At 42.8% G+C, this 12,331-nt stretch overlaps 1 protein-coding gene across 2 annotated transcripts in view; it reads left to right on the top strand.

The window, feature by feature from the left end:
* The window catches only part of Lta4h (leukotriene A4 hydrolase), a 31,822-nt gene that overhangs the window by 10,606 nt on the left and 8,885 nt on the right, over positions 1–12,331 (top strand). For both annotated transcript variants that reach the window (XM_055627811.1, XM_055627810.1), the window contains exons 4-14: positions 873–941; positions 2,431–2,535; positions 3,542–3,594; positions 5,460–5,532; positions 5,777–5,917; positions 6,741–6,764; positions 7,221–7,291; positions 7,821–7,932; positions 8,626–8,770; positions 10,227–10,330; positions 10,747–10,817. In XM_055627811.1, the coding sequence (XP_055483786.1) occupies positions 873–941; positions 2,431–2,535; positions 3,542–3,594; positions 5,460–5,532; positions 5,777–5,917; positions 6,741–6,764; positions 7,221–7,291; positions 7,821–7,932; positions 8,626–8,770; positions 10,227–10,330; positions 10,747–10,817 (968 nt within the window). The remainder of the gene's footprint in view (positions 1–872; positions 942–2,430; positions 2,536–3,541; positions 3,595–5,459; positions 5,533–5,776; positions 5,918–6,740; positions 6,765–7,220; positions 7,292–7,820; positions 7,933–8,625; positions 8,771–10,226; positions 10,331–10,746; positions 10,818–12,331) is intronic.

Raw genomic sequence — 12,331 nt, forward strand, 5'->3', positions numbered from 1 at the left:
GAGTCTGCTGCAGATTGAAATGTCAAGACAATAACTTTCTCAAGTTGCTTTCTTGAAAACGCTGGCACCCTGTTAGATGTTAAGTAGAGGTGAGTTTCATGTTAAAGTGAAAGTGAGGAGTCTTACTGTAGGTCTTGGGGAGGCAATGTTCCTTGTGACACACCAAGACCATTTGATAAGTTTGCAGATTTGTTTCACTATAGAGCCCTTTTCCCTCATGGCTTCTATGAGCTTCTCTTTGGAGGTGACTGCCAGCAGTGCTGAACACCTCACGTCATGCTTCAACAGAATATGACGTTCACCAGAGATAAGGAAGAGGAGTGTGTATGTGTGTGTACACCTCAGGAAGTGTATGTATGTATGTGGAAGCCAGAGATTGGCATTAGGTGTCTTCTTCAGCCTCTTCCCTTATTTTTTGATACTAGGTGTCTCATTGAGCCTGGAGCTCATCAACTTGGCTAGACTGACAAGCCAGTGAGGTGCAGTGATCCTCTTGCCTCCACCTCCCCAGCCCTGGGATGACAGGAGCGTGCAATGGGACCTAGCTTCAATATGAACCAAACAACGACAGCAATAAAAACAACCAAAAACCAAATGACACACATGGGTACTGGGGATCAGGTTCAGGTTCCCTTGCTTGCCTAACGAGCATTTTACATGCTGAGCCAGCTTTTGAGCCCTGAAATCTGATTATCTTAAAATCCACACATCTGTTTTTGCTATTCAAAAAGATCCCACAAGACTAGAAAACTATATTAATCTTTCGAAGGAAGACCTGTGAAATCAATACTGTGATTCGAATGATCTCTGTGTGACTTGATTTTGTTAGCAAGGGGAGTAGATACCTACTTTTTAATCTTTCTCCCTTCTAGGCCATCCACTGCCGGGCAATCCTCCCATGCCAAGACACTCCTTCTGTGAAGCTAACCTACACTGCAGAGGTAAGCATCACCAGTTACAACCAAATTAAATAAGTAAGTGTGGCGTAAATGATAAGTGGACACAATTCAGGTCTCAGAGACAGAAATATTGTACTTAATACATTTCTACTGAGTCTGTGGACCTCATTTTGAATCCCTAATGAAAAGGTAGTTTTAAACGATGTGTGTAAAAGGGAAATCCTACTATTCTCACTTTTAAAAAGAAATTAAAATTCTAGATCTGGGGATAAGAATTTGAGACCATTTTCCCCTCAAAAGCGCATTCTGCAGCCTCAGTGGCTGTGTGCAGATGGCCTCGGGCAGAATCTTGTCTAGAAGCGTGGCCAGTTCCACCGTCGCTGCTTCTGCTTTTCTCAGGGGTTGGATTATAATCAGTGACCACCACTCCAGAGGCCAAGTCCCCTTAGACCAAGCAGATAAAACGAAGACCAGTGTTTATACACCAGAACCACTTCATCCCCCAGCCTGTTCGTAGCCCAGGCATAATTTTTTATTGTGCTTGGAGACACAGGGCCTCTAAGTGCTAGATTCTCCTCTTTAGCAAGTCCAAATGACGTCACGCCTCAGATGGCCGTGGGTACGTCACTTTGTGTTAGTGTCTGAGTGCCACCATTGCCCCAGGAGCTTACCATTACCTAAATGATGCGCGGAGATGAAACTGACCTCTGCCGGTGGACCCTGGCTCCAGAGCCCTGGTCTGTGCCCGTGTCCATTAGAGTTGGGAGGCCTGATCCGTGCAAGAACAGGCAGGTCCAACACATGCTAGGGTGAGCGCTGGCTAGATCAGAACACTCAGGGTTGGTTCTCAGGTTCTCAGAGCTAAGGGAACAAGCCTCAGTGACCCTGTGTTTTGTGATTTCCAGAGAAAACGGTTCATGGTTTCCAGCCAGAGCTGTAGTTATTCCCCTTCAGAAAATACTCTTTGTACCTCCAAGTTCTAAATGTAAGATGGCCAAACCTATATTCTCCACCCTGGCATGAGTATGTCATCTTTTGCATTTGTTTAAAGGCCATGGGAGGGAACAGTTGGTGGCCGCCATGTTCACTCCGGTGCCGCTGGGCTTTTCATTTTTATTGTTTTCTTCCTTGCAGTACACCTATGACATCTAACCCATATTCGTGGGGAATAGGAAGCTCACAGAGGTTACCCACCCACCTACTAAGTTAGCTGGGAACAAGCTGGTGTTCTGATGTGGTTTTTCCTCAAACCCTGCTCTTAGTATTCCTAGATAAATGGAAAGATTCGTTCCCATTCATTGTTTAGCTGGTTTTATGTGTTGTGGATCCTATTTACAAAACTCAAGTGTGTGTGTGTTTCTTAAGCCCAGGGTCTTTTTGTAAGCCCAGGGTTTATTTTGTAGTCAAGACTTGGTGAAAAAAAATCATTTTACATTTTTTTTGTGTAAGATGCACAGATCCTGACTTTATAATTAGAGGTGTTTTTTGTTTGTTTGTTTGTTTGTTTGTTTGTTTGTTTTGCTTTGACTAGGTATCTGTCCCAAAGGAACTGGTGGCTCTCATGAGTGCAATCCGAGATGGAGAAGCCCCTGACCCAGAAGACCCCAACAGGAAGATATACAGATTCAACCAGAAGGTCAGGTCAGATCAGTGTCTAGATTTTGTCTTAGTAGTGGACTTCAAAGAGCCTGCATCTACCCAGGGAATCTGGAACCCAGTAAACTTTAAAAAGGAGCTTTTCTGTCTTCTTCCCTCTTACCTGTTGCACTTACAGAAAGAGGTCGCTGGGTGGGCTCTGCTGGGAATGCCTGGCTGCACTTCCTGGATCCAGTCCTTTTCTTTTTGAGATAGAGTTTCTCTGTGTAGCCTTAGCTGGCCTCAGATTCACAGAGATCCGCCTGCCTCTGTCTCCCGTGGGCTGGGATTAAAGGAGTGTGCTGCCAGTGCCCAGCCTGGCTTCCTGTTCCTTCAACTCCTCATTCTTTCATTGCCTCCTCACCTCAGTGTGCACTGTGAGAGTATCTGTAACTGGGAGAGTTACCAGAAAAGGACAGTGTTACTGCCCTGGAAGTTAAAATTCTGACTAAGCTGGGCATTAGCTGAACTTGTATCTTTGACCTTCAGTGGACAAAATAGACCTGTCTGTGTATGCCTACCTGTGAGATGTGTTTTCTTAATTGAGTTCATGGTGGACAGTGTTTCTTTCAGGACCTGTGCTGTCATAGCTTTGGCATCTACTTATTGCTGGTTTAAAATATAAAGGAATTTAGGAGGGGAAAGTTGGAAGTGGAAAAAAAGTCCAAAAATATAAAGGAAGAACATCTGTGTAGTTAGTGTTACTTCTTGAGAGATGCTCAGTATACCAGCACTTACATCTGTGCAGTCCCGGTTTTTGCCTGCCAGTAGCCTTCCCTTTCATAGAATAAAAGGGAACCTGTTTTTTGTTTTGTTTATGTGTGTGTGTCATATGTTTGAACTATTTGTACCTTAGGAGTAGAACTCTTTGAGAAGGACCAAAGGAAAGTAGGTTCCTAGTGACGCTTGGAGATCTAAAGAAGAATTTCCTACCTGAATCTGTTCTGCCGGGCCTGCACCACTCCTGTGCACTGACGCAGCGTGCTGTGTGTGTTTGTCCCCTGTAGGTTCCCATACCATGCTACCTGATCGCTTTAGTTGTTGGAGCTTTAGAAAGCAGGTGAGTTTTTGCACAGAATTTGAGGTTTATGAAAGACAAAACCATAGGCAAGCTGAACTCTTGGCAGGATTGATGGGTTGAACGTTGTGTCTTGCCCAGGATGTCGGGCTGACAGATTTAGGGAAACTCAAGTAGAGCCCTCCTCCTGACTCTGTTCTCATTTCTGAACAACTGAAAAGTAGAATATTCACAATCATCATAGTCTTTTTAGTTGCAAAAAAAGTGGACAAAATAGAGGTCAGGCAACCCAGAGCTCGGTTTCAGCTCTGGTAGTTACTAAATCCATCTTTGGGTAGCTCACTGCCTCTGAATTTCATTTCCTTCTTCTGGAAAAGGGAAGAAATTATACATCAAAGGATTTAAAGCGCCAGGCTTGTAGGATATACTCAGAATATGATTGTCACAGCAGCCAGTGATAAAAACTGTTAGTAGGTGCCATTCTAACACATTTAGCTCTGGGGTACCTATGAATTATTTTTTTCTTATTTTTTTTTTTTCGTTTTACCAAGAAGAAACTGACTCTCAAGAGTTTGTAGTAACTTGCTTGGTCAGACAGCCAGGAACTGTGTCTTGTGACTTTTAAGCCCATTTCGACTAGCTCTGTGATGTCTGTAAGTGGTCGCTTGAAGCTGGTAAACGTTGGAAACACAACTCACCCAAACTGAGATGTTCTCTAAGTAAACAGGCTGGATTTCACAAGACTATATGAAAATGTAAAAAGTTCCATTAATAATTTTTATACCATGTATTTAAATAATACTTTGTATCTGCTGGGACAAATAAATACTTAACTGAAATTGATTTAGTTTCTTTTGCTTTAAAAAATAGGGCAATCAGAAAATTCCAGCTTTCATCAAAATGCATGTGCTTTTGCGACTCATAAATTTTTGTTGGGTGGCACTCACAGCTTGGTCTACAGACTGTAATCTGGTAGTCCATAGAAATGCAAATTTGGGTAAAGGCTCTTGTAGGCCAGCCGGGCAGTCTTGAGTATGCACCCTTCCACACACACACACCATACACATGTACTCACATATCATACACACGTACAAAATATAAGAACAAACATCATTTTAAAAGCGAAAAAAAAAAGAAAAAGAAAATGATTGGTCCCTCTCTCAAGCCAAATTTATACTCTAATGAATTCTCTAGATACTCAGTCTGCACAGTAAGTAGAAGGAGTGTTGTTTTTACAATTGTTGTGAAAGCCACACGGATTTTACAGTCTTAGCCATTTTTAAGTGGGGCTCAGTGGTGTGAAACAGATCTGCGGAACTCATCGAGCAGAACTGAAACCCCATACCCCATCTCCACCCAACCCCAGTCCTTGCTGGCCAGGGCTCTGCTTCCACGCCTGTGATCCGACTGCATTAGTTACTTCATATAAATAGAATCATGCCACACGTGCCTTTTGCTGCCAGTTTATTTCATTGAGCATCATGTCCATGAGGCTTAGCTCTTACATGATGTGACAGGACTTCTTGTTTTTGATTAGTGCCTGTCCAGCATAATCAAGCGAGGTGCTATCCCTCTCCTGGGATGATCTTGTTCAGTCTCTGGGTTTCTGCACTGTGAAATTGAGAGAGGAGCCTATATGCTCAGAGATCTTCGCACCCAGCCAGGAAGCTAATTCATGCCTCCATTTTCCTTTAACCTGGACTGTACCTCCATGAAGAGCTATTGCTGTAGGTTTAACAGCAGGTCCACTATCTCAAGCTGTTTGGCCTCATCCTTCCCTGTCAGCACATGGCCAGTCCAGTTTTACTTTATAATGGTTTGTTATTATAAGATATCTAGATTCTTCTTAGACCCAGGTGGGTCATTTGACTTGAATTTCTTTTCTATGAAGCTTTTCCATTTTGCAGGCAAATTGGCCCAAGAACTCTGGTGTGGTCGGAGAAAGAGCAGGTGGAAAAATCTGCTTATGAATTCTCTGAGGTTGGTCATACATACCCTTCCTAGTAATTCTGGTAAAGCGGTAGATTGAAGGTTTGACAGTGATGCGGCAGCGAGGAGCAGTAGCTCAAGCACATGTCTTGTGCGGTCGCAGTTGTTTCTTTCCCTTTATCATTTCAGTAAATATTCTTAACTTGCAACCTTCACAGAAAGCTGTTCGCACTTTTAAGAAATTGCTAGTATGACTATTAAGAGGAGATTATGTACGCATTCATTTTTTTTCCAGACTGAATCTATGCTTAAGATTGCAGAAGACCTAGGAGGGCCCTATGTGTGGGGCCAGTACGACCTGCTGGTTCTGCCTCCCTCCTTCCCCTACGGCGGCATGGAGAACCCTTGTCTTACGTTCGTGACGCCTACTCTCCTGGTAAGAAACATTTCTTCATTTGCAATGGAGGCCTCAAAAATACACCCAGACGAAGGGCTACAGCATAGCTGTGATTAAAGGGCTCACTGCACAACTATGAAGACTTGAATTACCTCCCAGAACCCATGTAAAAAAGCTGGGCTTGGTTGTACACACATGTAATCCTGGACCAGGGAGGTGGGGATAGGCAGATCCTTGGTGCTCACTGGCCGGTCACCCTAGCCATCTTGATGAGCCCCAGCCTAATGACAAGCACTGTCTCAAAACCAGAGGAGGGCGGATGTGAGTAATGGCAGCTAAGGTTGTCCTCTGGCTTCCACATCCTCACACATGAACACATACACCACATATGAACATACACACACACATAAACATACTATGTACTCACACATACATACACACACATAACACCACATCTTCACACACACATACACACACATACATACACACACCACACATGAACACACACACACACACACACACATGCACCATACATGAATATATACACATACACATGAACACACACACACACACACACCAAAAAAAAATAGTAAGAAGGCACAGAAAGTGATAGATAAGCAGGATGGGAATGGGAAGCAGTTTCTGGAGTTACAGAGAAGCCTACTAGTCCTGTGGTGTTGAAAAGTTTTCTATGATCGTGGGAGAAAAGAAGAACAGTGTTTGTGTTCTCCATCCCTCGTGAACCTTTTGAAGTACTGCAGTGGACATACAGTAGCCCATCAGGCCAGGTCTGAGATGAAAAGTGGGTGTCCTGTGGCCTGTCAGTGACGATGGAAATACTAAGATGTTTTCTTTTTTGTAGGCCGGTGACAAGTCACTCTCCAATGTAAGTGAAAATTTCTTGTTACAGTCTTAATCCTCAAGAAGTTGTTAAAATACCCATTGTATTGTTAGGAAGATACTATTGTAAAAGAAAATTGGAGTTATCCCCGTACTACTGTAGCAATTAGATTTGATAGATTAAAGAAAAGTTGACCAACTGCAAATGATATATGATTATAAGACTTTGTTATTTTCTGTGTATGAAATATTTAATTGACTTATATGTTCATTTAATTTAATATTTTGGTTTTTTTTTTCTTAGTGGTAGTTTTTTCTAATCTCTAAAGTATTCTATGCATTTTTGGTTTTTTTATTAAATTATATATTTCCCCAGAAATAATTTTGAATATGTTTTTAAAAACATCCAGTCATGTGAAGTTAAAAGAAAGTATTTAAATAAGGACATGTTATAGAATGAGGAAACTGATCTGATCACTAATCACGTCACACTTCCCTTCAGGTTATAGCACACGAGATATCTCACAGCTGGACAGGAAACCTAGTGACTAACAAAACTTGGGACCACTTTTGGTACGATTTGTTTCTTTTCCTTTCTCTTTCTTTGTTTCTTCTTTCTTTCTTAATTTTTCCTCCCTCTCTCCCTCCCTCCTTCCCTCCCTTCCTTCCTTCTTTTTGGTATTGGTTGCCCTTGCTGCTTTTTCTCCTGCCACCCTCCCCCAATCACTGCTCTGTTTCCTATGCATATCTTGTTTCTCTTCATTATGGTCACTGTGATACACAGAGTTTTAAAAGATTCTGCAACACTTGTCACTTTCTAGGTGTGCTACTTTCTGACATTGCCTCATTTTAACACATGAACTCTGCAAAAGCAAAATTGCCACTTAGTTCTCTCTGCTGCCACCTGCTGGTGTGGGCTTGCTATTGTCTTAGTTGGCTGCCTGGGCTCCTCTGGGCCGCATGGGCTGGATGTGGATGGAGACCTTGAGGTATGACTGCTTCCCTCCCTGGAAGGATCAAAAGGAAAATATCTGCCTGGCTGAAATGCTGTGTCCTCTCCGCTGTGACAATACCCATTTTTTTTTTCTTTGTTCCTTTTCAGGTTAAACGAAGGACATACTGTCTACTTAGAGCGTCACATTTGTGGACGATTGTTCGGGGAGAAGTTCAGACATTTCCATGCTTTGGGAGGATGGGGAGAGCTACAAAATACGGTAAGTGGGGTGGGCCCTTAGAAGCACTCACCCAGCGTTGTACGGTCATTACAGAACTGGGTTTGTAGCCTATTTTTTAGCAACAAGGAAGCCATAGTGTAGGTGTAGGGGGTGCAGCAGGTCCCATGTCATAGTTTGCTGACACATGCCATTCATGACCCTGCTCTAAAACTGGGAGCTGAGGAACACATAAGTTCTTTGCTGTTAACATAGCTGGTCACTTCATTGACTTTTATGTGAAATACTTGTGATTTTGTTTGTTTCTTTGTTTTTTGATACAGGTTTTCTCTGTGTGGCCTTGGCTGTCCTGGAACTCACTATGTAGACCAGGCTGGCTTCAAACTCACAGAGATCCACCTGTCTGTGCTGGGATTAAAGACGTGTGCCACCAACCACCTGGCCCTGATACTTGGAAAATTTTAAATGCTCTCTCCCGAAATCTACACCTATAGCTCAGACAGTAAATCATCTTTCTAGCCTTTTTGTCAAAGTGAAGCCAGCCATTAGCAAGAAATACCAGAGGCCTACCTTGTCACTCTTGTAGTTAGAGACTCCATGGGTTGTAACAGACTATTTCTTCAAGTTGAGGTCCTAGAAGCCTGTTAGGTCCCTGACTGAAGTAGAACTCCCTTGCTGGCTTGCTGGTGCAGCCCTCCTCTGTGAGAACACTCACCTTACTTCATTGGGTTGCAGATAAAAACTTTTGGGGAGTCCCATCCGTTCACCAAGCTTGTGGTTGACTTGAAGGACGTAGACCCGGATGTAGCCTATTCCTCCATTCCCTATGAGAAGGGTTTCGCATTACTCTTCTACCTTGAACAACTTCTTGGTGGACCAGGTAAGAGGCTGGCATTGTCTGACTTGTGGGTGGTGTTTGTTTGTTTTTGTTTTTGTTTTTGTTTTTTTATGTTTCTAGAAGAGTAGAGATGAATTGTGAACTTTTTCTATTCGTTTATACTTCCAGTTCATTGTGCGGGAGACATCTGTATCGATTTCCAATGTTATGTTTATCCACCAAACTCTATATGACCCCTTAATCTATATAATGCAGCTTGGCTTTTTTCTTTCTTAATCCCATTAAACTTTAAGAATATCCACAGACACACTTCCTGTAATCCAGAAGTTTATGAGTGACAAATGAGAGCCCTCTCACCCCTCCCCAGCCCCAGGGTCACCCCATTAACACTTGGATGTGACTCCAGATCTTATTCTGCGTGCAGATATAATGCTTTTAATAACAGAATAAGGGATCCTGTGGTTGCTCTCTCTTACCCGTGGGTTCACTTCCCACCACTGCAGTTACAGCAGTCACTACAATTCTCTTTTTCTTCCTCAAGACTTTGTGGATGTGAACTCATGGATAGTAAGCTTCCTGCTTCCTGCAGTTCTTAACAGCTTCAGCATGCGGTTACCCCCTCCCTTTTTCATGTTGTGGCTCCACTTCAGAATATCTAAGTTGCCAGCATCATTTGTCTTGCACGCTGTGGCCTTCAGTAAATACTTCAGTAAATTCCTTGTGATATCTCAGTAGGGCACCTGAGAACCACAGTGGGTTAGTAAAGTATTTGGAAGGAGATAGCATTCATGTTACTTTTATCAGTGTGTTTTGATGATTCTACCCCATTATTTATTGTTACTGATCTCTTCCCATGCTGCATGTATGAATTAAGTTTTACCATATGGAAACAGTAGTACAGTACAGTTTGGCGCTATGTGCAGCTTTATGCATCTGTTGGAGCCTTGAAACATACATGCCTCTTAGGCGAGAGAGTTTGACTTCTCTATTTGTTCCGTATCTGTCTTTTACTTTTTTTTTTTTTAAGCTCAATATTTTGCATACACATGGTGTCAGTAGATCACAGTATTTTCTTACACATATGTGCTGAGTTTACAGGACCTCATACTGATGCCTTGGGGGGCCCTTTGTTGGCTGACTTTGGAGGCACTTCCTCTTCCATTCTGCCTGTCAGGTCTTACTCTCCTGTTTCCTCCTGAGGGTTATTGCTTTGGGTTGTTCTTGCTCTGTATCTTCATTATGTCTTCCTGGCTGGAAGGAGGCTTTCTCTTCTCTCCTGCATCAATTGACATAGACCTCAAAGGTCCAGCTTGAGACCTGCCTCCTTTCTACAATATTCTTTCACTGTCAAAAGCTCTTTGCTTCTTTGAGTGTTTTCTGTTGTTTGTGGTTAGTAGAACAGGTTGTCCATGTGGTGGTGGTGGTAGTGGGGGGGGGGGTCATAAAATTGTCTTTCTCTGAAAATTGACTTTATTTCTTTTAAATTTTTTATTCCTAGAGGTGTTTCTAGGATTCTTAAAGGCTTATGTTGAGAATTTTTCCTACAAGAGTGTGACCACTGATGACTGGAAGAGTTTCCTCTATTCCCACTTTAAAGATAAGGTCGGCTTTAAGTCCTTTTCATTTTTCATGCTCAGGGTATCTCCATAAACTACTCATTAGGCTTCTTGAATTGCTTAATCATAAGTATTGGTCAGAATCAGTTTATCTATTTTAACTCTCTTTCAGAACACTAGTGATGACTATAAGTTTATGTTGATTAGCTAGATTTAATCATTCCATGTTGTTTACATATGTCAAAATGTCACATTTGTATTCCAAAAATAGACATAATGATTAAACATATAGATGTAATAATGATCTGTTGCTTAATGTGAATTTTGAAAATCGGTGAGTTTTAGGAATTACCTTGCTATGGCAGATTAGAGTAAGTTGTATGTTTGATCACTCACAAGTTTGTTTTCAGTTGCTCATTTCTTTGTTCATTTTGAGGAACTGTGTGTGCTTCCTTTTCACAGGTGGATCTTCTCAATCAAGTTGACTGGAATGCCTGGCTCTATTCCCCTGGCCTGCCTCCTGTCAAACCCAAGTGCGTACTCACCTCTCATGTGTTTCTTCTCCTCCCAATCCAAGGATATTCTACCTTTTTGGTTTTTTGAGACAGGGTTTCTCTGTAGCCTTGGCTGTCCTGAACTTGCTCTGTAAACCAGGCTGGCCTTGAACTCACAGAGATGCACCTGCCTCTGCTAGGATTAAAGGCATGAGCCACTGCTGCAGGGCCAGTATTGACCTTTTTGTTATTGCTACACAGCATACTCATCTACAGATGTGTTGGGCTACGTGTGTAGCCATCTCAGCACAGGAGGCCTGAGGGCTGCAGTTTGGACACACCCTACCCTGCCTAGCTTTTTCAGAGTATCTGGAAGGATCATGCATTTTGCTTAAACTGTTACCAATCAGCAAAGGGAACAAAGGGGCTTAGGTTTCTAGACCTTTCCCCTGGCCAAAATCTATTTCCATGGTTTACAATCAGATCTGTGAACATCACCGAGTGTCTTGTTTCCATATGAGGTTGGTGAGGGACTTGGGGAAGAGTAAGCTATTTTCACTTTCTGAAGCTTTTGTGAAGGCTAGGTATAATGGCTGCCTCTGACCCCAGCCCTCAGGAGGAGGATCCTGAACTTGGGGTGAGTTAGGGTTATGTAGCAAGATCTGTCCTAAAATGCACACACACAAACACACACACATTTTTTTCAGTAAGAAAAATAGCGTTTTACTATCTTACAGTATATATTAATATTATATTAATCCTTATGGTATTATAAATTATCCCTATTTCCAGAAGTGGTGATTTTAGGGTTAGCTGACCAAAGTGTCTTGCCCCAAACTGTATGACTTATAAATAGTAATCCTTGAATCCCTGGAGCCTTACCTACCGTGTCTTTTCAACTAAACATCCTCCTGGAGTCAGAGAGCTGCACTCTAGACGTCAGGCATCACGTGAGGATGCTGGCTGCGACATGTTGAGGCTCCTGGTTGCCCTTCCTTCGGAACACGGAAAGTTCTTACCGGCTGCTCTCCTACTAAGCAGCGCAGTTTACTGGAGCTACAGAGTGAGCACCAGAAGTTGATATAGAAAAAAGACGCCATGTTCCTATGTGTTTGAAAAGCCTCCTGGGGGGGTCTGGGCTGAGAAGGGAGTGGTCAGGAGGCCACTGCTGACTCCCACAGCCTCTGATTCTTACAGTGCTCTCCACACTCATTTAAATGTTTCTCAGGCTCGCTCGTTCCTCTCCATTTCCACTTCACCACTGTCAGCCACTGTCCTGTCAGTTCTCTTTCCTGAAGGCTGCTGTGGCCTCTGAGCTGGTGCACCTACATGTTTTCTGGCCTCATCCTGCACCAGTCTTTTAAAAGAGCTGGAATGAATATTTAAAAACACAGTGTGACTCAGGAGTCAGAGGCAGGGGGATCACTGTGAGTTGGAGACGACCTTTGTCTACATGATGGGTTCTAGGACAGCCCAGGCTGCATAACAGAGAGACCCTGTCTCTTTTAGATAGATAGATAGATAGATAGATAGATAGATAGATAGATAGATAG

This window comes from Psammomys obesus, unplaced genomic scaffold (assembly GCF_907164565.1).
Source record: "Psammomys obesus unplaced genomic scaffold, mPsaObe1.curated_primary_1811, whole genome shotgun sequence".
Lineage (NCBI taxonomy): Eukaryota > Metazoa > Chordata > Mammalia > Rodentia > Muridae > Psammomys > Psammomys obesus.